General features: G+C 44.1%; 1 protein-coding gene across 3 annotated transcripts in view; it reads right to left on the reverse strand.

The window, feature by feature from the left end:
• Positions 1 to 26,028, reverse strand: part of LOC114589761 (uncharacterized) — a 498,312-nt gene that overhangs the window by 407,303 nt on the left and 64,981 nt on the right. The window contains exon 1 of one of the 3 annotated variants that reach the window (XM_077927913.1): positions 6,938 to 7,088. The exons of 1 other annotated variant lie outside the window; for it this stretch is intronic. Coding sequence is in view for 1 of the 2 variants with exons in the window: in XM_077927918.1 (XP_077784044.1) it covers positions 2,863 to 2,896 (34 nt within the window). In the remaining variant the exon portion in view is untranslated. Of the gene's footprint in view, positions 1 to 2,862; positions 5,297 to 6,937; positions 7,089 to 26,028 lie in introns of those variants that run through there. One more of the 3 variants, XM_077927918.1, reaches the window with a different exon arrangement.

The following is a 26,028-nucleotide window of genomic DNA, read 5'->3' on the forward strand; positions in this document are numbered from 1 at the left end:
GGAAGAATGGCAGATGAAGGTGATGGACTACATGGAACTGGCGGAAATGACTGGCAGAATCCGAGACCAGGGAGAGGAGACGGTGGAGGAAGATTGGAAGAAATTTAAAATTTATTTGCAGAAATATTGTAAAATTTATGAATGTTAAGGACATTGAAATGAACTGCAGGGGCTTTAGCAACAAAGTAAAATGTAAGATTGGATTAACAACAGATAAATTAATAGGATATGAATTTGCTGAATTAATTTCTAAAAAGGGATACAAGAATGGGAGATGTGAGGAAGTCGGGAAAATAAGCTAATTGAAGATGAGAAATTAAGAAAGAGGAAAAATTTTGTTTTTTGTTAATATATGTGTTTTTATCTCTTTTTTCTTTTTTTCTTTTGATGTGTTTAGTGTTTGCATTTTTGTATTGTATTGTTTTTTGTGACTTCGTACTTTCTTTGTTTTTGTATGTTTTTTTCCCATTGTGAAACTTAATAAAATATTTATATAAAAAAAGGAAAGATAATTTAATCAAGAATGTAATGTGTAATGAGTATGGGGTTGCTCGTGCATAAGTTGCCACCTCTCCTGGCTATGTTGCCTTGTTAAACCTTTCTGTCTGGACAGCCCTTCAATTCGTGGCTGCCTCAGTCACTAGCAGAATCCGTCAGTGGGCGTTTCTTAAATCTTTTCCAACATAAAAGTTGTTTGACACCCAGTCTCCTCCTACTCTCTCTGCGCGGAAGTCTTCTGCGCAGGGAGGGCGTGGGTAGCGGAGGACCCGTGCTCTCCCCGCTGGTGTCCAGTGAAGAGTCCTGGAGCCCTCTCGCCGATTCCCCCATCAGCCCCTCTATATCCCTGGTGTTGCGCTGATTTGCTTCCCCATCTGCGGAGCTGCCCCTCTCCCTGCTGGGCCCTTCTCCAGCATCATTTGAGAGCCTTCCCTCAGCCTCTAGCTCCGATGTCAGTTCCCTGACATAATGCAACAAAGTTTGTTCAATTATGTGAATTCAATCAAAGGTTATAGCAAAATAACCAGAAAAAGGAAGCACAACTTGCTTAGGATGACTTTTGTCACTGTTACAGGTAGGTAGCCATGTTGATCTGCTTTAGTCGAAACAAAATAAAAAAATTCCTTCCAGTAGCACCTTAGAGAGCAACTAAGTTTGTTATTGGTAGGAGCTGGTATCTGAAGAAGTGTGCATGCACATGAAAGCTCATACAAATAACAAACTTTGTTGGTCTCTAAGGTGCTACTGGAAGGAATTTTTTTATTTTGTTTTGTCAGTGTGTTATGTGATTGCTATCAAGTTGTTGTTGGTTCTTTTGTGTTCTTTCATTTAGCGAGTTTGCAGAACATGATAAAAAATTTAAAATGGCACAAAGAGTTGACTGGTCAACCATAAAGCAATGTAAAATAGTACTATTAAGTGAACAAGGCTATAGTTATGGAGAAATTAGAAGGAAGATTGGGGGAAATGTAACAAAAGCTATATTTTTGAAGAGGTTTAAGGGGACTCAGTCACTACAAAATCAGACTGGTAAAGTCAGGAAAAGGTGCACAACAGCAAGTGATGATCGAAGAATGGAGAGACTGCGAACGTGACAGAAGAAAATCATCTGGGTGTCTACAAGATGACATGGCGCAACGTAATGTGAAGTTGAGTGCAAGGACTGGTCTAAATGCTAGAATTCCAAGGGAAAAGCCATTATCTCTCAAGCAAAGGTGGAAAAGATTAAACTGGGTTAAAACCCTTGGTAACTGGACAGCGGAACAATGGGACAGTGTTCTTTGGAGTGATGAGACCCAAATCTCCTTGCTTGGTACTAATGGCATGAAATATGTGAGCAAAAGATGTGGGACGAATTTGTGTCATCAAAGGGAATGTAAATGCTCTAAAATACATAAATGAAATACTTGAGCGCAAACTGAAGCGTTCTGCATGTGATCTTTTCCCAGATACTGAACCTTTTTATCTGTTTGTTTTCTATTTCAGCAGGATTCACCTCCATGTCATGTTGCTGCTGTGTGCAAAAGGTGGTTTCAAGAGAATCAATTCCACTGCTGGAATGGACTGGGAATAGCCCAGACCTTAACCCAATCAAAAATCTTTGGAGCTGACTAAAGAAACTTGTTAGTCAGAAGCAACCCAGCAATAAAGCCCAATTAATAGAGGCAATAATTCCATCTTGGTTTCACATTATTACAGCTGCAGAACTAAAAAACTTGCTTCACTCCATGGGAAGGTGTTGTAAGGCCAGAATTAAAGCTAAAGGTTCCCAAACTAAGTATTAATTGACATGGTGAGAATTTCTGTTAGAAGATTGGCAGATGAAAATGATGGACTTTGCATATCTGATGACACTGACAGGAAAAATTCAAAACCAGCACACTTAAGGATTCCAAAAGGGTTGGAGTAAATTTATACGATATCTGAAAGATTATTGTAAGCAATTAACATCACTAGCAGGGTTGTCTGAAGACTTGTAATGAGAAATTTTCTACCTTTCTATATTTAAATTTTGAGCCATTCTGTAATGAGTGTAATAGGAATTGGAAAATGTACAAATTGCAATGATATAAATATTAATTTTGAAATCTGAGGCCGGAGGGAAGGAAGTTGAGGCTCTAAAGAGCCAGGGTGGTGTAGTGGATAATGATGATGCGAATGTACAACATTAAATGGAGAACAATTTTAAAAATTATATATATAAGAAAAAAGTGTAATTTGCTGCTCAAGGTTTATTGTGGGGGTGTTAGGTTCCTAGGTGTTGGAGGGGGCGCTGTTGAGCTCTGTGAAAATATATGAGGTTCGTCACATAGAGGTATTTTTTGAATTTCCAGGCAGATAGGATGATCCCACAGGGAGCCTTACCAAGAGAGGCCACGATCCCACAATTCTCCTCCATGACGTCCTTATGCAGAGCTCTCTGGTCAGGATCCAGCAACGCCTGCTCCTCGTCTGTGAAACAAACAGAAACGTCTTCAAAGCACACTGGACCCAGTGAACTGGACACTGGACTCTGGTGTCACAGAGTTATCTGGGCAGGAAACCCCACAGTTCACAGCTGGAGTTAACTCTTTATCAGCAAGAACACGATATTCACAGACTTGGCTGAGTTTCAGGCCTAATGAGAAGAGCAGCTCATTCCCGGAGGGTCTGTCAGTTTGCATTTCTTAGTGCAGAAAGTATGAATCTGATATTGATATTTCCTATACTAACTCATTCAAGAGGGTTCAGGAAGCTTCTCTGCGTCAAAGAAACAAGCAGAAAGTTCCTGGTGTTTGGGTTATTCCTTCAGAGCAGCTGAGTACAGCTGGGTTAAAGTGGTTCTGTCATCTCTTCTGTCAAGGTCAGGCTGACTGTAAGAAGAGGCCAGAAGGAGCCTGGGTTTCACTTTCTCTCTCTCTTCCTTCTGGTGTTCTGTACATAGTATGTGTTAAGGTTAAGTGTTAAGGTTTAGACTTATAATAAGTTTAGGTAAATTTAGGTAAGTTTAGGTTAAGGCTGCTGCAACTGGATTTCTTATGGACAGGGCCAATCCTGAATGTTTTGGATTTGATGCTCATTTGCCTTCAATAGCAGTAAAGCTCTGCTGGATGAAATACAATTGCCTCTGGTCTATTTTTGGGAATCCTATAACGTGTTTAGGTTTCACTCTGCTAACTATACATTGGAATTCTGCTCTGGATGGATATTGAGTCAAATTCCATGTCAGGGTCTTCCTTCACGAAATCAGCTGCTGAGAGTGAAGTCCCTTGGCTCCCCACAGCTTTCCAAGTCCCCTCCACTCTGGGGTTCAAGCAATCCAACAGTGCAGCCTGCCTTTGCTCCTCCATTGTCAGACGTCTCTGGGCTCTGAGAGACAAGCAGGGAGGGGGTCTTCTGGCAGAAGGAGAGGGAGCCAGGGTCTTTTGCCTCACCATCCCCACTACTGACTCCCTGTTGCTACTCAGCTTGGGGGGGGGGGGGGAGTGTCCCTGGATTCATTGAGAAAAATCTGGTAACCATACTCTACCCCTCCTTGAGGGAAGCTTTCAATGCAAAATGTGGAGGCACCAGAAGGGATTTATGTGATGGGAATCAGCCTGGCTGCTCCTGCCTTCCAGTAAATAATAATAATAATTAATAATAATAATAACACTGCATGCCAAGCAGGTGCTCTGGGTTCCCCATATTTCACTAGCCTTTCAACGTTATTCTATTAGCAACTGTGGAGATTCCACCTGCCTCTTTCCAAAGGAGAAAACTCACCTGATTAAAGGATTTAAGGTGATGTATCATTTATAGGGTAAATTTTATAGAGGTGGGTAAAACCTCAGTGCCTAGGACTTGCCGATCGCATGGTCGGCGGTTCGAATCCCCACGGCGGGGTGAGCTCCCGTCGTTCAGTCCCAGCTCCTGCCCACCTAGCAGTTCGAAAGCATGTCAAAGTGCAAGTAGATAAATAGGGACGGTAAACGGTGTTTCCGTGTGCTGCGCTGGTGCTGGCTCGCCAGAGCAGCTTCGTCACGCTGGCCACATGACCCGGAAGTGTCTCCGGACAGCGCTGGCCCCCGGCCTCTTAAGCGAGATGGGCGCACAACCCTAGAGTCGGACACGACTGGCCCGTACGGGCAGGGGTACCTTTACCTTTACCTATCATTTGTATACAGTGATACCTCGGGTTAAGTAGTTAATTTGTTCTGGAGGTCCGTTCTTAACCTGAAACTGTTCTTAACCTGAAGCACCACTTTAGCTAACGGGACCTCCTCCTGCTGCTGTGCCGCCGGAGCATGATTTCTGTGCTCATCCTGAAGCAAAGTTCTTAACCCGAGGTACTATTTCTGGGTTAGCAGAGTCTGTAACCTGAAGCATATGTAACCTGAAGCGTATGTAACCTGAGGTACCACTGTACTTTTTATGAGTTCTATGTTTTCAATGTTCCTGAGATCTTTTGATGAAGGGTGGTATATCAATTCAATTAACAACAACAACATCTATTATTATTATTATTATTATTATTATTATTATTATTATTTATACCCCACCCATGTGGGTGGTCTTCCCCAGCCACTCTGGGAGGCTTCCAACAAAATATTAAAATACAGTAATCCATCAAACATTAAATGCTTCCGTAAAGTAAATGCATGAATTTGGAACTGACTGACAAAGGAGTCATTTGCATCTTGTGAAAAATGGATGCTTGGCTCTAGTGGGGATCCTCACCTGGGGGTCCTCAGGAGCTGCTCCCCCCACCCCCACTTCCGGGCACATTTCTCCCCTGCTTCTGTCTCCTTTTCTTGCACTTGGACTCTCTGCCACTCTCCAGGCAGACTCCTGGGTGGGGTCCCTTTTTCTTTGCTCTGAGGGCTGTAGCAGGAACCCCACCCCCCACCCCAATCATTCTGTTTGCACAAACTTCACACACACTCACACTCACACACTACATACGCCACATTTCTGTTATAAATTCATAGAAAATCAACCATACATCGGATTTGCACTGTTCCATTTTTTACTCCATGTGACAAGGACTATCAGAGGGGGGTGGCTTGGTTTCTGGTCAGCCATAATCCCTTCACCATCCCAGCACATCCACAGGAGCCCTGCCCAGTTGCTATGTCAACCCTGATAATCCCAGACAGAAGACAATCAAAATCACAAAGAACAGTGGATTCACCACAGACTGAAACAAAGGACAATGATCAGATCTTCCCTCTGGGGGCAGGAAACTGCAAACTCCCCATTGTCACCTGGAAAGTACTCATGGGGAGGGGGAAAGGGGGAACCAGCCAGGTGACAGGACACTCAGGTTACCACCACAACTCCTCCCTCAACCCCTCCTTTCTGTAATGTACGCATGATGTTTCTGGGGGTGGGCTTGACCTAGAGGAGGGGAATTTCAAAAGTTTTGATAAGGTCTGGCACACCATCTTTCTGGGTCTTTCCTCTCTCCTGCAAGTGAAGGGAATACCCTGTTGCAACAGTTCAATAAAGGCCAAGCCTACAGGCTGCTGATTTGCTCCAAGTTATCCTGGTTGGTGTCTTTACTTTTTGTCCAAGGGAGCCCTCAGATTTTTCCGTTAACAGGGCCAGATATGTTTCTGGCCAACCCCCTGAGGGCCAAGTGGGCGGGGACAAAGACACCTCCCTTTAAATATAAGCAGGAAATAATAATAATAATAATAATAATAATAATGATAATGATAATAATAATAATAATAATTATTCTCTTAGATAGCTTCACACACACACAGCCCTTGATGCCCAGGTCCCTGGAGGCTCAGTGAGTAGCAGCGCCCATTTCCGGCTGCTTTGCCAGCAACAATCCCTTTGGGGCAGAGAGGATGTGGTCCTGGGATGCCCTGCTCTGGGTGCGAGGGGATTGCTGCAGTGGCCTCCGTGGGGAGCTGCCCTGGGAGACACTGGGAAACTGGTCCCCAATGCAGCAGCCAGACTCTGGGCTGGGATCCCTCTCTTTATCCCTGGCCTTTCTCTCCCACCTTTTTTTTGGGGGGGGGGCTAGTCCACCTCCTCGTCCAGCTTTGGAAAACCACTTGCAGATGTTTCCTCTGTTGTGCAATGGGACTCCTTTGTTTAAAGAAGGAGATTTTGGGGGAGTCAATGTTTTTCTGAAGGGGGGGCGAAAGGCCAAATGATCCTCTGATCTGCAGGAAGGAGAGCGTGGCAGACCTGGCCCCTCCCTGGCAGGACCCTCTCCTCCCTGACTTGGGGTCCCCCCTTCCACCCCCCACGCGCTCTCTCCTTCCCTGACCTTCCTCCTGGGGAGTCTGGCAAAAAGCTCTGGCTCTCAGCCCCGGGGCTCCTTCCTCCTCTGGGTAGCAGGAGCATATGGGGGGGTCTTTGCACCCCTGACCCTCTCCTCCCTGACTTGGGGTCCCCCCCCCCTGCATGAGCAGATCCGCCCCCCAGGCCCCCTCCCCTGCTGCAGCCCTGGGACCCCCACCAGATCCCAGAGAGAGAGGAGACTCACCAGATCCCAGGAGGGGAGAGCGAGGCAGCCCTTGCAGGAGAGACACCAAAGCAGGAAAGGACTGGGGAGGGAGGGGCCTTGGCTCTGGAGGACCTGCCCCCCCTTGCTTCCTGGCCTCTCTAGGAAGGCAGCTCGGTTCCCTTTAACCCTTGCAAGGCCAGTCCGCCCTGCTCAGCCCTCTCTCCCCTTTCTGAACCTCAACTCTTTATTGTTTATAATTCTTCCTCCTGGCTCCGCCTATGGCAAGGGATCCTTTTTTGGGGGGGCCTTTGGCTCTTGGCTGGGCTCTGAGCATCTCCCTTGGTCCCTTTGGGGGGGCCTTTGGCTCTTGGCTGGGCTCTGAGCATCTCCCTCGGCCCCTTTGGGGGGGGCTTTGGCTCTTGGCTGGGCTCTGAGCATCTCCCTTGGTCCCTTTTGGGGGGGCCTTTGGCTCTTGGCTGGGCTCTGAGCATCTCCCTCGGTCCCTTTGGGGGGGTCCTTTGGCTCTTGGCTGAGCTCTGAGCATCTCCCTCGGTCCCTTTGGGGGGGGGCTTTGGCTCTTGGCTGGGCTCTGAGCATCTCCCTCGGTCCCTTTGGGGGGGTCCTTTGGCTCTTGGCTGGGCTCTGAGCATCTCCCTCGGTCCCTTTTTTGGGGGGGCCTTTGGCTCTTGGCTGAGCTCTGAGCATCTCCCTCGGCCCCTTGGGGGGGGGGCTTTGGCTCTTGGCTGGGCTCTGAGCATCTCCCTCGGCCCCTTTGGGGGGGGCTTTGGCTCTTGGCTGGGCTCTGAGCATCTCCCTCGGCCCCTTTGGGGGGGGCTTTGGCTCTTGGCTGGGCTCTGAGCATCTCCCTCGGTCCCTTTTGGGGGGGGCCTTTGGCTCTTGGCTGGGCTCTGAGCATCTCCCTCGGCCCCTTTGGGGGGGCCTTTGGTTCTTGGCTGGGCTCTGAGCATCTCCCTCGGCCCCTTTTGGGGGGGCCTTTGGCTCTTGGCTGGGCTCTGAGCATCTCCCTTGGTCCCTTTGGGGGGGCCTTTGGCTCTTGGCTGGCCTCTGAGCATCTCCCTTGGTCCCTTTGGGGGGGGGCCTTTGGCTCTTGGCTGGGCTCTGAGCATCTCCCTCGGTCCATTTGGGGGGGCCTTTGGCTCTTGGCTGGGCTCTGAGCATCTCCCTCGGTCCCTTTTTTTGGGGGGGGGCCTTTGGCTCTTGACTGGGCTCTGAGCATCTCCCTCGGTCCCTTTTGGGGGGGCCTTTGGTTCTTGGCTGGGCTCTGAGCATCTCCCTCGGTCCCTTGGGGGGGGGGGCTTTGGCTCTTGGCTGGGCTCTGAGCATCTCCCTCGGTCCCTTTGGGGGGGGGCTTTGGCTCTTGGCTGGGCTCTGAGCATCTCCCTCGGTCCCTTTGGGGGGGTCCTTTGGCTCTTGGCTGAGCTCTGAGCATCTCCCTCGGCCCCTTTGGGGGGGCCTTTGGCTCTTGGCTGGGCTCTGAGCATCTCCCTCGGTCCCTTTTTTGGGGGGGCCTTTGGCTCTTGGCTGAGCTCTGAGCATCTCCCTCGGCCCCTTTGGGGGGGGGGCTTTGGCTCTTGGCTGGGCTCTGAGCATCTCCCTCGGTCCCTTTTGGGGGGGGCCTTTGGCTCTTGGCTGGGCTCTGAGCATCTCCCTCGGTCCCTTGGGGGGGGGGCTTTGGCTCTTGGCTGGGCTCTGGGCATCTCCCTCGGTCCCTTTTTTGGGGGGGCCTTTGGCTCTTGGCTGGGCTCTGAGCATCTCCCTTGGTCCCTTGGGGGGGGGGCTTTGGCTCTTGGCTGGGCTCTGAGCATCTCCCTCGGTCCCTTTGGGGGGGCCTTTGGCTCTTGGCTGGGCTCTGAGCATCTCCCTCGGTCCCTTTGGGGGGGGGCCTTTGGCTCTTGGCTGGGCTCTGAGCATCTCCCTTGGTCCCTTGGGGGGGGGGCTTTGGCTCTTGGCTGGGCTCTGGGCATCTCCCTCGGCCCCTTTGGGGGGGGGGCCTTTGGCTCTTGGCTGGGCTCTGGGCATCTCCCTCCCTTGGCCGGAAACCAGAGGAAGAGCTTGCAGAGAAAAGGGCTTTGCAGGAGGCAAGGAAGCTCCTCCTAGAATTCCGGAGTGGAGAGATAGGAGGGGATCCCAGGGTCATCTAGTCCAACCCCCAGCAAGGCAGGAATCTCAGCTAAAGCATCCATGGCAGATGGCCCTCCGATCTCTGCTGAGAAACCTCCAAGGAAGGAGCGTCCCCCACCTCCCAAGGGAGACCATTCCCTGCCCAACTGCTCTTAGGTGTCCCTCAAGGCAGCGGGTCCTGAGTTCCAGCCCTGCTGAAACAATGGCACTGGCTGCCGAGGAGGAACCCAGTGAATATCATAATAAATAAATCCTATTCTCATCATGAATAACCAAAACTTTCTTAAGCGTGTTTCTATGCAAACATTCAATAGTATGCCATTTCCCCTCCCAGAAATGCTGAATTTCTAATTCAGTGCACTAAAAATGGATGGTTGTTATGTTTTAGGGAAGCTTTTAATATTTGATGGACTATTGTATTAATATTTTGTTGGAAGCTGCCCAGAGTGGCTTGTGAAACCCAGCCAGATGGGTGGGGTATAAATGAATGAATTAATAATAATAATAATAATAATAATAATAATTGTTGTTGTTGTTAATTGAATTGATATACCGCCCTTCACCAAGAGAGAGATCTCAGGGATATTGAAAACACAGAACACATGAAAAGTATACAAATGATGCATCACCTCAAATTCTTTAATCAGGTGAGTTTTCTCCTTTGGAAAGAGGCAGGCGGAATCTCCACGGTTGATAATAGAATAACGTTGAAAGGCTAGTGAAATATGGGGAACCCAGAGCATCTGCTTGGCATGCAGAATGTCCCCGGGTCAGCCCCTGACATCTCCCACAAGGGCTGGATGAGACCCCTGGATGAAACTGGGGGGAGCTGCTGCCAGTCAGTGTGGACTATACAGGGTTAGAGGGAGCCCTTGGTCGGGCTCAGCAGAAGGCAGCTTCTGAGGCTACTTCAAAGCTCTGCAAGATCAAAAGGGATAGATATTCCCTAAGCAAACCAAATTGAAGAAACTGGAATCATGGCATCCGGAATTTCGCACAGGATTCCAGGTGTGGATTCTGACCAAGGCAGAAGAGAGCAGGACTCGGACTTCCCTCCATCTGGACACGATGGACTTCTGTGGATGCAGCCGAGAAGAACATTTGCCTTCTTTGCGGCTGCATTAAGCAGTGTACTCAGGTGGAGCTTGGGATCCACCAAGACCCTGAGATCCTTTTCGCATGTCCTGCTACTCAGTCCGGTGTCCCCTGCGCAGCAGAGTCTCCCTGCTAATTGTCCCAAATTAAATCCAGGTGTCTTGTGTGAGGGAAACTGCGATCCACGGAGTCTCTGGCAGGAGATAATGAGACAAGGAAAGTTTTATTCACAAAAAAGATAACGGTGAAACAAAGTGAAGACAGGAGATGTGTTCTTTCAGGTAGAAGTTAACTTATTACTTCAGCTAAATGTCTCAGGATTAAACACGGTTCTGCAGGCACAGCTTCCCTCCAATTCATTTTTTTTAATAGATATTTATTGAGAATTTTCCATTTTAATACATTAAAAAGCCAAAAACAAAAAAACAAAAAAAATTAAAAACATATACAGTTTAGAATCCTTATTTTTCTATAACATATTTCCCTTACTTCCCCACACCTCCCCTTCTTATATTCCAATTCAAATTGTTAGTTCAACAAGTTCTTATCCCCAATTTTTAACCTTATTATATTTAATTCATTTTAAAAAACCAATTTTACCTTATAAACATCAAAATTTATATATCAGTACTCATTCTGAAATCCTCTTTCTAAAGTCGACCCAAATTCCCTTCCACGAATTCCCCACTTTTCATACTAATAACAAAACAGAATAAAAAGAAAAAGACGAATTATGATTATGCACCCTTTGGATCCCCAAACCCCACCCCGTCCCCTTTCCCGGTTTCAATCCCCAACAAATGTCCATCAGTCTTAATCTGCTATCAGCCTGGAGACCTCACGTCCGAGGCTCTTAATTGTCTCTCAGTTCCTCTCTGACGGTTTTTTTGATAGTCCTTAGTATTAAACAGCAGATCTCGGAGATGCTCTGGCCCTGATGGGGATAATGTTTCTTCCAGCCAGACCTCCATACTTAAAGGTGGAGCCCAAATCTTGTTTCTTACTCCTTTCAAGTCCAAATGTCCCCAAAGCTCCAACTTTCACCTTAATCAAATTTGTAATCCTTGGGTCTTCAGATCTCCACATAAGGAGATCTCTCCATTCTTCAATCTCCAATTCGGACCAAATTTTCATCATCATGTCAGGCCTCTGGCTCTCCTTTGTCATCTGCAACATTACATCTCCTCCTTCCTTTTCCTCAAAAATAACATGTGTCTCTTTCTCCACACTCTCAAAGTTCTCAAATTTCTCCTCTTGTCCAGCTGTGTGAACTTCCTGGATCAAATCCTTATCAAATTCAATGAACTTGATTACTGTTAAGTCCAGAGTTGCAACGTTGGTAGCCAAAACATCAATTTGGCCTTGTAACTTTCCCAAGAGAAAGAAAACTCTGTCCAATTTAGCTTGAATTTTCCCTCCTTCAGCCATTCTTGTAATGTCCCAAATCCCCCTCTAGAGGGATTTTGGTTACTTAGTATTCCTTCCAGTTCAAATCCAAAAATCAAGTTAGTTTGTGTCAGTTCTTCTGATCTGGTAATCTTAGCCCGCAGAACCCTGGGGCTCCCTTTCAACTCTACTATCCCCACCATCCACCCCGGAGCCTCCGCTTCTATTGCATTCGCTCAGGGGAGCAGAGGGCCAGAATGGATAGCCCACGACTGTCCTGTTCAAAGTGGGACAGGCTGGATCCCAGCAGCCGATCCCAGCTTCTGTCTGGATCCCAGAATGTCCCATTGAAGGCGGCCACCTCTGCACGAGTCAGCAGGGTCATGCCCAAGCCCGCTGGATGAGGGCCAGAGTGGCTCCAGTCTAGGCCTGTGGGGCAACCCTCTGATGAGTCTGTGATTCTGGGGAAATTCTATGCCCCCCCAAGGAGCCCCGACCTTTGTCACATTTGCTCAGTGGAGCAGAAGGCCAGAATGAGGCCTCATCCATGCCAGGCACTCAGCTCCTGCTGCAGTGATCATTAACACCCAGCAGAAGTCGGGTGCCGGGAAGTATTTGAAGTCAAGCAAGCTTTTAACTCTAGTGGGACTATGAAACAGGTGAACAATTATCTTCTGGATAAATACTTTCTGGATTATAAAGATGAAGATGGGGAGTGGGACTGGGACTGGGGGGAAGGGGCCAATCTGATGAAGGAAAATGGAAATTGTTACTGGATGGAACCCTCCGGAGACCCACTCCCCAAGAAACCAACAACAGACAAAGAAGTGCGTAAGCACAAACAAGAACAAAATTTTTTGCAGAAGGGGCCTGGAAGAGATTTAAGGGCCTCGGACATTAGAACACCAGATTGATGGACTGGATGTAATGGACAGAAAGGACTGACATGACCCGAAACCAGGAAGAAGGGACGTTGGATAAAAATTAGAGATACCAAGGGAAATTCTTTTGTTAATTTTGGAACTAGTGCAATATTAATGAAATTTGGGGGAATATGCTGGAAAGGAACTAAAATGGCTCTAGTAGAAATGATTTTAAGGAGATATGCATGAATATGATGTAAACTTTAAAATTTTAAGATTTTTAAGATAAGATAAGGTTAAAGAGATTAAGGTAAATTGAATAACAGATTATATTAAAAGATGGAAAGGTTATGTTGATTAACAAATAAGGTAGATTGTGAAGATTAATTATTTAAATTAAAATTGAGAAACATGGGAAGAATTTGCTGAAATAATGAATTAAACTGGAATACAAAAAGGGAGGTGTGAGGAGGTTCAAGAATTAAGCAAATGAAAAGTTGCAATCTGAGATTTGTATTTTTTATTTATTTATTTATTTATTTATTTATTTATTTTATTTTCTCTTTTTCGGGGTTTTTTCTTTTGTCTTATTTTTTGCTGTATTTTTTTCTTTTCTTTCCCCCCCTGTATTTGTTGTTTCTTTTTTTGTGTCTATGTATTGATGAAATTTTGAATAAATATCATTTATAAAATAAAATAAATAAAAAACACCCAGCAGAAGTCGGGAGGCAGCTGGCTCTGAGCCAAGCAGAGAGATAGGATGCAATCCTTTGTGCTTGCCCCCCCCCCCGAACCACCAGTTTGCAAACCTCAGTGGCCCCCTAGAGGGAGGAGATGGATGTACACAAGCCCTATCAAAGAAGGGCAGAAGGAGATCCCAGGGTATTCCATAGACTGATTTTCATTTTGCATTTCTAAGAAAACAGGGTTATGGTCTGATATTGTTCTTGGCAATACAGTGGTACATTGGGTTACATACGCTTCAGGTTACATACGCTTCAGGTTACAGACTCCGCTAACCCAGAAATAGTGCTTCAGGTTAAGAACTTTGCTTCAGGAAGAGAACAGAAATTGTGCTCCGGTGGCGTGGCAGCAGCAGGAGGCCCCATTAGCTAAAGCGGTGCTTCAGGTTAAGAACAGTTTCAGGTTAAGAACGGACCTCAGGAATGAATCAAGTACTTAACCTGAGTTACCACTGTATCTGTATTTTTCTTACCTTCCATTCTAATTCTTTAGACACCCATATCGTATGGATTCTTGAACTGCTTTCGTATACATCAGAATGAAATGTGAATTCTCTATCTAACCAATGTTTGGTTCTCCAAATATCTATCAAATTGAAATTGTCAACCAATTCAAAGAAAGTTTTTGGAAGTCTGCCCTCTAATATTTTCCCATCATTTAATAATCTTCCATTCAACCTCCAACTTCTGTTTTTAATTTTATTATATTTTAGTTCCATCATTACCAGATTATGGTCTGATATCATTTTCGGAAGGATCTCAACTTTTCTTTGAAAAGGTATTAGATTATTTGAAGTCTGGATTGCATCTGATTTTTTAGCATATGCATAGAAGGTATATTGTCTGTCCCTTCTCTGTTTCTCTCTCCAAGCATCTTTTAACTTCAGATCTTCTAACAAATGATTAAATGTTATTGGGAACTTCCCTTTTCTTGATGTTACATCTCTCTCCGTTCTATCTAGAGCCAGGGATGTTACTCCGTTGAAGTCTCCCATGATGATCATACTGTCATTACTGTATTCTAATAGCTTATCTTCAAGGGTTGTTTTTTTTAAAGTTTGTTTTATTTCCACTTGGTGCGTACACCCCCACCAAAATTATTTCTTCTCTGCCTTTTGTCAATTGTATTCCTAATATTTTTCCTCCGTCATCTTTAAGTGGTATTTTTGCATCTCTTTTGGTTTATATATATATATATATAACTATTCCTCTCTTTTTGGAAACATCTGAAGCTATGTATTCTGTTCCTAATTTCTTATCTATCAAAACTCTGTCATGTTTCTTAGCTATATGTGTTTCATGGAGACCAATGATGTCCCTATTTTTCTTTTTTAAGATTCGCTCACTTTTATTCCTTTTTACCTTATTGTTCAAACCATTGATATTCCACCATATAATGTTCAAATTCATTAATCTTTATTAGACACAAAGTCAAATATCAACATCAAATACGGAACTGCAATTAAGTACAATAATACAGTTGTGGGAAACTGCTTCTTTTCTTATCCTCCTGGACTTTCCTGTCCTTGTTCACTTTCTTGAGCTGTACCCCCTCCCAAGCCTATTTTGTATATTTTGTATTTCCGCCAAAATTTTCCGAATTCTGGGGATCTAAAAGTCTTTCTTCTATCTTTCTTCTATTTTGTAGGTGAAGGAAATACCTCCAGGAAATTCCCACTTGCGTCTAATTTCATTTGTTTTCAACACCTCTGTCAGAGTCCAAGCAGCTGCCAGGGTTGGAAGATGGCCCAGAGCAAAAGGAAGGGGGTTTATCATGGAAACACTCTCCCAGAATGTAGGTGAAAGGCCAAACTCCACAGATAGCCTCTCAGACATGGCTGGCCAGCCTTCGAGTATTCAAGAGCGTGGAGGGGGGTTACAGGAAAAAGGACACAATTTGTCACAGAGCATGAAGAGAAGTTTTCTCCCACGTTGCATTTGTAGGATGAAACCTGACACTGAGAACTTAGTTGAGTCATCATCGTAATGGCAACCAGCTCACGGGAGAAGAGCTCCTGGTAATCTGTTCTTGGAATAAAACCAACTTTATAAATGAACTGCACTCTTGCGTGTCTCACTGCCGTCACAACTGATTATCCATATATATACAATGGTTCTCTATATATACATACAGTGCCAGTGATTGACCCAGTTCTTCAAGCTATCCTATTAGCCGATCTCGCCCACAGAGGTATTTTCACTCTGAGAGATCGGGGTGGGGTGGGGGTTAGTGCTTACACATCCCACATTTAATGTTTATTAAAAATTACTGAGTGCTGGGTGGATTCCTACAACAGTCTTAACAATACATGTATTCAATAAACATTGGCCACATGTTATAAAAGGAATACAGATTGTGTTCCCCCACCTTCTTGATTTCTCCAGGCAACCAATATTTAAGATACTTAACTTGTGGTGCCCAGAATTGAACACAGTATTCAAGGTAGTGTCTGACCAAGGCAGAATAAAGTGTTACTATTCCTGCCCTTGATCTGATTCGGCCTTCTGCAACATTGGCCTCCGCTCCCCATTTGGTGTCATCTGCAAATGTGATGAGCATCCCCTCAGTTTCTTCATCCAAGTCATTTATAAAGACGTTGAACAACAACGGGCCCAGGGCAGAACCCTGCAGCATCCCTCTTGTCACTTTTCCCCAGGATGACGAGGAACCATGAAGGAGGACTGTTTGGGATCAGTTACTCAAATCCACCTAACAGTTTCCTCGTTCAGCCCACATTTTACCAGCTTCCTCACATAAATATCACGGGGGACTTTGTCAAAAGCCTTACTGAAATCAAGACGCACTATTTCCACAGCTGTTCCCTGATCAACAAAGTTTGTAACTCCATCCAAAAAAAGGGGAGGAGAGATTTCTCTGGCTTGACTTGTTTTTGGGAAATCCATGCTTTCATCTGTATGTTTATATTGTAAAATCTTCAGACGAAGGGCACATAAATTTTAAAAATGATAATAAATAAGGATATTGACAAGCTGGAAAATGTGCAAAGGAGGGCGATTTATGTCTTTATTTAATTTGTATAATACTCGGCTCAGTGGTGAGGATTGAATAAAATATTGGTGGGGGTCAGGTAAGGCCCGCCTTGCACAATCAAACACATGATGCATGCAGGCCATTGGAATGGCAATGCCTACTAACTTGGGTGGTGGCCCCCTCAAATGTTTTATTGGGGTGGGGGCAAAAAACCCTCAGCCTCTAAAGATTGACTCCTGTTGCCACATGTCAGGACGGTTACAACATAAAACAAAAACACAATATAAAAATACAAAATACACATATGTAACCCTCTTCTCACCACATTTTTAAAAAGTGCAGATTTCCTTGTCTCCTAAAGCTACATAATGAAGGATGTCTTCGCTACAGCGAAGCGGGGACCCCTTAAAAAAATCACAGGTGGATGAAGCCTGTGACCATGGGACTCGGCAGGCACCCTTAGCGCCCCCCCCAACCTGCAAAGGAACCCATTAACGGGCTCTGATGCGAAGAGGGGGAAGCGGCGCGGTGCTGTGAGTCAACTGCTCTTTCCATGGAGCGAAGCCGCATAGCCCAGTGTTTCCCAACCTTTTTTGGGCAAAGGCACACTTGTTTCATGAAAAAAATCTCGAGGCACACCACCATTACAGCCCCGTGACGTCAGCGCGCAGCGTCACGCCGGGAGGGACATGAATTGCTAGCAAATTACATAATCACCTCCTTGAGGGCTGGCTCATCTTCTCCGAAGGCAGAACCCCATTAATTAACAGCACAGACTCACACCATAGCCAAGACGAGGGGGGAAAACCTCAGTCATGCACAGTCATGCACATGTGGGGGCTAAATGAGGACGAAGACCGGGCAGAGAGCAGGGTTCAAATCACCCCACCTGGCCAGGACAATCCCTGGGTGCTCCCTTGGGCCACTCGCCTGACCCACCTCGCAGGGCTGTTGTTGCGAGGATAACACGGGGAGAACCACGCGCGCCCCCGGGAGCTCCTTGGAGGAGAAAGCGGGCGATGAATGCAATGCACGAAATATATGAGAGGCGACCAGGTTTTGCAGGTGAGGGGCCCCCGCCAGCCTCTGCTTCCAACACCCGGCGCAACGACGCCGAAGTTTCCCCCCGGGCTCGGCTCGGGGAGCAGCGCTGCTCCCCCCCGGCTCCCCTTCGCCCTCCCGGCTCTCTCTGCCGCCCACTGGGGACCCCCCTCACCTGCCAAGTCCGGAGCGCCGGTGGAAGTTGCATGCATGCATGCAGGGCGCCGCATTGCCATTGCATTGCACTGCACTCCATGCAACGCCTGCACGCATGCATTGCCTTGCACGCCCGCCAAGGGGTCTCCCCGCGGTCCGATGCGTCCCCTCCGGCGCGGATGCAGCATTGCAAAAATAAACACCCCCCCGACGCAGCCCTACCTGGGGGGCAGCCTCCGCCTCCCCGCCTCCGCGGGGATCCCCGGGCTCCATCCTGCCGCCCCGCCTCCGCGGGGGCTCAGGCAGGCTGCGCGGGGTCTGCGCGGAAGAGCCCCTGCTCGCCCGGCCGCCGCCGCTGCGCTCATTCCATGGCCGGGAGAAGAGCGCTTCAAACAAAATGCCCGGCCCGCCAGGCCACGCTGGGAAACGTAGTTTGCGCACCCCGCGCGGGCGCGGAGCCCAAGGGCGAGGGGACTACGGATCCCGGCAGCCCCTGCGCCGGGGACGGAGGGGGAGAGGCCGGGTGCAGGGATGGAGGGACGGGTGGGCGAGCGAGCGAGTGAGTGGCAGCCGCCAAGCCTTGGCCGAGAGCCAGGAAGGGCCTCCCCGGAGGAGGAGGAGGGAGGCCCACAGCGGGAGGGAACCCCAGGGGTCATCTAGTGACGGCGCCCCAATCGAAAATTTGACTTAAAAAAAAAATCTTTTGAATTTTTTAATTTTTCCCGCGGCACACCAGGCAACATCTCGCGGCACACTAGTGTGCCGCGGAACAGTGGTTGGGAAACACTGGCATAGCCGTTGCCAGAGAGTGCTGCCTTCTTTTTGGGACAATTTGGATTCTAAAAATAATCACCGTGAGTACCTAAACCTTGAAAAATTGGACTATAAATAAGGAATTGGGAACAGAAAGGAATCGGACTTTAAAATTTATTACAATTTGGTACTGAAATGGGAAGGTCTAAACAGGAAGTCAGCCTTCCGTATCCCTGTAGACTGAACAAAGCAAAGACAAAGTAAACTAGAGCTTTGAAAATCACCATTAAAGGAGTGGAATTCATCATCTGAAATAGTTGAACCCCGCCTTCGGCAGCAGGGGGGGAAGGGGGAGCTTTCTTTGGACTGTTTTAACCTGCAGAAGTAAGTTTAAAGTAATTTTCCACCGTCCTGACCTGGGAGCGGGTTGTCAGGACTGCCGTTTGAAGCTCATTGACCAGAGACAGAAGTCTTTTGACAGATAGCTAAAAGAAGAGAAACATTGTGATTCCACTGTTTCCTTTCGCTTTTTAAAATAACAACAATTGACAAAGTATCTAAAAGAAAAAAGGGGGGGGGGAAACTTTGGGGTTGGATTTGCAACAGAAGTTTTCCCCCTAGAGGGAGACTGTGAAACTGTAACTAATTCTAGGGAGTTTCCAGCCGCTACAGTATAACCCGTGGGAATTGACTGGTGACCTTGAAGGACAATGCATTCAGAAATGTTGTTGTGTGCTTTTTATAAAACAAATGCTCTATTGGAAGAATTACATGAGAGAATGAATTTGATGACTGACTTGGTTGGAAATCTTAAGCAGACAGCGGGAAATTTTGGACAGGCAGTAGGAAAAGGTATGGAGCCTACCCAGGAATCAAACCAGGAGTGTGCCCTGACAGAACAGATGAAAGAAGAAGATGCTGCTGAATTTTGGGAGTCAGAAATGGAGCCAGAGATGGAGGTTGCGGCCCTGCAGGAACATGAGCCTTTGGATCTGGCAACTGATCTTCGAAAAAATCAGACTCGGAAAGATAAAGTTTGGACTGGTTTGGAAATGGGGGGTTGGATTGACCCCCCTGAGCAGGGATATATGGACTTTCCGAGTCTGGCAATGGGCCGTGAGAGGTTTGGAGATATGGGGGCTCTAAACTTTGGAGGGATTTTGAAATATGCTTTTAAGTACTACATGAAGTTAAGTCTGGACAGTGGAAAAGGGACTGATTGGTTGAAAAGGGGCAAAAGCATTATTAAATTGGAGTTCACACGAGTGAAAGGAGAATATGAAGAAAAATCGTGGAAGGGACATGGAAGAGACTTAAGAGCCTCGGATATAAGATTACCAGGTTAATGTGCTAGTTCAATGGGATAAACTGGACTGACAAACCCGGGACCAGGAGGAAGGGACGCTGGATGAAGATTGGATTGTTTTATTTTTTCTTCTTTATTTTGTTATTAGGACTGTCATGTATAACTGATGAATGTTAGAAGGATGTTTGAAATGAAATTGCCTGGCTTTAGTATAAATGTTTAAAGGATTAGGAAAGAATATAATGGTTATGAGAAGTTATTAAAAATAAGATTTAGGTTTTGAATTATAAGGTTTTTTACAAGATAATGAGGAAAATAGATTAAGGTAATGCAATGAAAGATTAGAATAAATAAAGTGGGGAAGGATTTGCTGAATTAACAAATTGAATTGGAATACAGGAAAGGGAGGGGTGAGGAAGTCCGGGAAATAAGCAAATGAAAGTTAAGCAAAGGAAGATGGAATTGTTTTAAACTATTTTTAATTTGTATTTTTCTTTTTTGTATTTTGTAATATTTTGAAAATTTCAATAAATATCTATGGAAAAAAAGAGAGAGAGTAGCTCCGACTAAAGCTCTTTCCACATTCAATGCACTGATAGGGTTTCTCCCCTGTATGGGTTCTTTGATGGGAAGTGAGATAGTGGCTGTGACTGAAGCTCTTTCCACATTCCACACACTGATAGGGTTTCTCCCCTGTATGAATTCTTTGATGGGAAGTGAGAGAGGCCTTCATACTGAAGCTCTTTCCACATTCAATGCACTGATAGGGTTTCTCCCCTGTATGGGTTCTTTGATGGGAAGTGAGATTAGAGCTCTGACTGAAGCTCTTTCCGCATTCCACACACTGATAGTGTTTCTCCCCTGTATGAATTCTTTGATGGGAAGTGAGAGAGGAGTTCTGACTGAAGCTCTTTCCACATTCCATGCACTGATAGTGTTTCTTTCCATTGAGATTTCTTTGTTGGGAACTGGAATGGGAGCTCTCTCCACACTCCAAATTCTTACGTGGCTTCTCCTCTCTGGGGATTTTGTCGTGTTCATGCTTGTTCTCGATCTGCAATTCATCACAATCTGCAATGGAGGCAAAAAGAGATTTGAGCCTCAGGAACAAATGAAGAAGAACTGAAGGAAGTTGGGTGTGTGTTCGTTACCTTTGTGGTTTGTCATTAACCAACGTATTTATTATTAGATTCTGATGGTTGTTGAATGTTGTTTTGTTTGATATACAGTAGTGGTAAAATTGTAGAAGCCTTTTGGGGGAAAGTGTATTTCAGAGGTTTGGTGGCTCATAACACCACTTCTTTGGGAGGGAGGCTCGTTTAATTTCATTGTACACAGGTTGTACAATGACAATAAAAGTATTATTAATAATATTGTGAAACTATTTATCAATGGAAAGATAATTTAATCAAGAATGTAATGCAACAAAGTTTGTTCAGTTATCTGTATTTGTCAGGCTGGAGCCAACAAGCGAGCAACAGCAGCTGCCAGGCTTGAATGGCTGCCCAGGGGACAAAGGGAGGATTGTTATGGGAAACACAGAGGAAAGTACAGGGGGGAGGTCACAGCCCAGAGAAATACAGGAGTTATCAGACAATAGCTTGTCTGGGCCAGTTTCCAAGCCTCTCAGCCTGCAGGAATGCAGGAGAGGAGCGGTATAAGAAAAGGGGAAATTGACATCATAGAAGTGACAGAAGAGATCATAGAATCATAGAATCATAGAGTTGGAAGAGACCACAATGGCCATCGAGTCCAACCCCCTGCCAAGCAGGAAACACCATCAGAGCACTTAACACCATCAGAGCAACAAAAGCCCCGCTAGTGCATAGAATGAAAAAGTCACACTGATCTGTCCTCTTTGTGCCAAAAAATGGTCTGAAGTGTTGCACTGCTATACCAGCTGACAATTCCTTCTGGATCTTTTGCTTTTGTTTAAAACAATGATGCTTCCTAATTCTGTTGTTTTCTGTGCTGATCACATTAGCTAGTTCTTGCTGCATAGCATCACTTGCTTATAGATTTCTTTCTCTTTTACACATGCATACATGAACACACACACACACCAGGTTAAGGGGGGGAACCCCTTCCTGTCACTTGCCAGAGTTAGGCTTTATCTATAATTTCTGCCTCTGCTCTGCTGTGAGCCTCTTGGATGGTTTTTAATTTTTGCAGTCATTTAGGGTTTGGTTTTTTTAAAAAAAGATCTGAATTTAAAAAGAAATCAACATTGCTAAAAACAAGGTGTTATACAATAAGATAATTTGTCTTAAGAAAACTAGGGGGGGACGTGGAGGTATTGTATAAATGTGCATTGTTAATGAGCAACTTAAAAAGTTTGTTTGTTTCCTGTTTTCCTTTCCCAGAGATAATGTGTAAGTGTGGTGTCAGCTCCCTAAAAAAAGGGAGAACCTCTCCTTAAAAAGTCAACAACTTTGGGGTTCCCTCCCTCTTAAAAAAGGTCATGAACTGGGGAACGGGGGGAGGGGCACCGGAGGGATCTTTGCACCATGGCGCCAGATATGCTTAAGACGGCCCTTCGTATACCCCCACCAAAATCATTTCTTCTCTGCCTTTTGTCAATTGTATTCCTAATATTCTTCCTTCGTCATCTTTAGGTAGGATTTCCTCTCTTTTTGGAAACATCTGAAGCTATGTATTCTGTTCCTAATTTCTTATCTATCAAAACTCTGTCATGTTTCTTTGCTATATGTGTTTCCTGGAGACCAATGACATCCCAAATTTTCTTTCTTAAGATACGCTCAGTTTTCTTCCTTTTCACCTTATTGTTCAAACCATTGATGTTCCACGATATAATGTTCAAATTCATGAATTTTTATTAGACACAATGTCAAATATCAACATCAAATATGGAACTGCACTTAAGTACAATAATATAGTTGTGGGAAACTCTGCTTCTTTTCTTATCCTCCTGGACTTTCCTGTCCTTGTTCTCTTTCTTCTCTTTCTCCCCCCCCCCAAATATTTTGTATTGGTTTTCACATTTATCACATAAACAAGAAAAAAGAAAAAAGAAAAACATTACAATATACAAAAACAAAGAAAAACACATAAAGAAGAATTTCTACTTCCAAATCCTAGTTTCATTTCATTGATAACTGACTTCCTCAAATTCCCTCTACCTGAATTTCATTATATCATATTTCTAATAATATTAACTTCTTTCATTTACTAACAACTTCTCCTTTATTAATATTCTAATCCTTAATGTTTATTAACAACATATACTTATTCTACTCCTAAGCCTAATTATTACTTCCAAGAAATTTCTCTTTATCTTATATTACAATATTTAGCTAAATATTCTTTAAATTTCTTCCAGTCCTCTTGTGTCTCCTTTCTGGTCACGGATTCTTCCAGTCAGGTTGACCAGCTCCAAAAAGTTCAACATCTTCATCTGCCATTCTTCTATTGTTGGTATCTCTTGCGATTTCCAATTTTTGGCTAGTAAAAGTCTTGCCACTGTAGTGGCATATAAAACCAGTCTAACATCTTTTTTGGGCAATTCCAGTCCTATTATTCCAAGTAGAAAGGCTTCTGGTTTTTTAATAAATGTATTTCTCAACATTTTTTTAACTCATTATATATCTTTTCCAAGAAGTCTTTCAACTTAGGACACGTCCACCACATATGATGGAAAGTACCTCCTTTTCCTTTGCATTTCCAACACAAGTTATCATTTGTATGATACACCTTTGCTAATTTCACCAGGGTTAAGTACCATCTATACAGCATTTTCATAATATTTTCTTTTAATACAGTACATGCAGTAAACTTAACCCCTTTCTTCCACAGCCTTTCTCAATCTGCAAGCATTATATTGTGTCCATCTCTTGCCCAATCTATCATCACAGATTTAACTTGTTCGTCCTTTGTATGCCATTCTAACAACAAATTATACATTTTAGAGAGATTTTTAACATTGGTATCTAACAATTCCGTTTCCAATTTCGATTTTTCTGTTGCAAAACCATTTTTCTTATCAAGTTTATATAGTTCATTAATCTGATAACATTGTAACCATCCATCCAATTTATCTTTAATTTTATCAAATGGTCTTAATTTAAATTCTTCATTATCTTTCACTAGTAAATCAGCATATTTCAACCATTTACTCTCCATATTCAACTTTTTCTGTGCGTTTGCTTCCATGGGTGAAAACCATCTGGGTGTTTTCCTTTCCAAGAGAGCTTTATATCTTATCCATTATATAAAGATTTTCTAATTACATGATTTTTAAAACCTTTATGAGCCAATATCTTGTCATCCCATAAGTATGCATGCCAACCAAATACATTGTCAAATCCTTCCAAATCTAACACATCAGCATTATCTATTTGAATCTATTCCTTAATCCAGCAGAAAGCTGCTGCCTCAAAATAAATCTTGCAGGGAAAATCCCCCACTCTCTTTTGCATCTGTTAATATTTTATATTTAATTCTGGGGTTTTTCCCCTGCCAGATAAATTTAGACAATGCTTTCTGCCATTCTTTAAAACGTCTAACACTGTCAATAATTGGTAAAGCTTGGAATAAAAACATCTTTGGCAATACGTTCATCTTAACCACTGATATTCGGCCCATTAATGACAATTTTAAATTTGACCAGATCTCAAGTTCTCTCTTAATTTCATTCCATAGTTTCTCATAATTATCTTTATATAAATTCAAATTTTTCACTGATAAATTCACACCCAAATATTTCACTTTCTGCACAAAAACAAGGCCTATCTTTCCTGAAGGATTTTTCTCTCCTCATTATCTAAGTTTCCCCCCCAACACTTTGGTTTTGCTCTTATTTAAATCCTGCTACTTGTCTGAACTCCTGAATCAGCTCCAGTGCTTTCACTGCACTGGAGTCTGGGTCTTCTAAAGTTAACACCAGATCATCAGCAAAGGCTTTTAACTTACAGTGGTACCTCGGGTTACATACGCTTCAGGTTACATTCGCTTCAGGTTACAGATTCCACCAACCCAGAAATAGTGCTTCAGGTTAAGAACTTTGCTTCAGGATGAGAACAGAAATTGTGCTCCGGTGGCGTGGCAGCAGCGGGAGGCCCCATTAGCTAAAGTGGTGCTTCAGGTTAAGAACAGTTTCAGATTAAGTACGGACCTCTGGAACGAATTAAGTACTTAACCCGAGGTGCCACTATATATTGTTTAGAGCCTACTGTTATTCCTTTAACCTCCTCCTCTTTTCTTAGCATATTTCCCAAAACCTCCAGGACCGAAATAAAAAGCAGAGGGGAAAGTGGGCACTCTTGCCTGGTTCCTTTCTCAATTTTAATTTCTTCTGAAACCACATTATTAACTATAATTTTAGCTTTTTGTTCAAAATAGATCGCATTAATACCATTTAAAAATTCTTGTCCAACCTCAATACTTTCTAAATTCCTTTTCATAAAACTCCATGAAACATTATCAAATGCCTTCTCAGAATAAACATTAACATCACTTTAGGGTTTTTTTTAACATCCAACCTTTCTAACACATCGATTATATTCCTAATATTATCTTTCATATGTCTCCAAGGCAGAAATCCTGTCTGATCCTTGTGAATATAATCTGTTAGCACCTTCTTCAACCTATTGGCCAAAAGGTTAGCAAAAATTTTGTAATCCACTTTGAGTAGTGAGATTGGTCTATAATTTTTCACGTTGGACCTATCTTGATCTGGTTTTGGCATCAGGGTTATAAAAGCTTCTTTCCAGGTTTCAGGTGCTTTGCCCCCTCTTAATATCTTGTTGCATACATCCATCAATGGCTGAAGAAGCCAATCTTTCAGGGTCTTATAGTACTTTCTTGACAAACCATCTGGTCCTGGTGCTTTGTCTAGCTGCATCTCATTTATTGCATTCTCAACCTCTTGTCTTGTAATCAATCCATTAAGCAGGATCTTTTTATTTTAGGGAATTTTTTTGCAATCCATTTAAATTGCTCAATTTTATCTATATCTTCTTTTCCACTTTTATACAGATGTTTATAATACTTCTGAAAGCATCTTCTAATCTCTGCAGGGCTCTCCACAGACTTTCCTTCTGATATAATATTAGTAGTAGTACTTTGTTTCTGTCTCTTTTTTAACTGCCAAGCAAGCAGTTTTCTACATGTATTTGCAGATTCAAAATTCCTTTGTCTCATCATCCTTATTTTCCATTCTATTTCCTGGTTTATATTCTGGGAATACTGAATCTGTAAAGCTTTGATTTCCTTTTGGATCTGCAGGTTCTTTGGGTTACATCTCAAATTCTTCTATCTTTTAATTGAGACAAAATATTGTCTATTTTCTTATTCCGTATCTCAAAGTAATCTTTAAGAGTCTTTTGGGCTTTCCCAGTTGTCTGTTCATTCCTCAACAAATCATCATTCATTCTCCATCTGAAGGATCCCTGCAGAAATATTTTCATTTCCAATAACACAGCATTATGATCAGAGTCGGGGCATATTTCAACTTTGGTTACTCTGGGAACAATGTCTCTGGATATCCATAAATAGTCACTTATTGAGAATGATTGATTTGCATCGGAATAGAATGTGAAGGCTTTTTCTGTTGGATTTCTCACTCTCCATATGTCTGACAGATCAAATTTGTCCACCATTTCAAAAAA

The sequence above is a fragment of the Podarcis muralis genome, chromosome 4, assembly GCF_964188315.1.
Source record: "Podarcis muralis chromosome 4, rPodMur119.hap1.1, whole genome shotgun sequence".
NCBI classification, from domain to species: Eukaryota; Metazoa; Chordata; class Lepidosauria; order Squamata; family Lacertidae; genus Podarcis; species Podarcis muralis.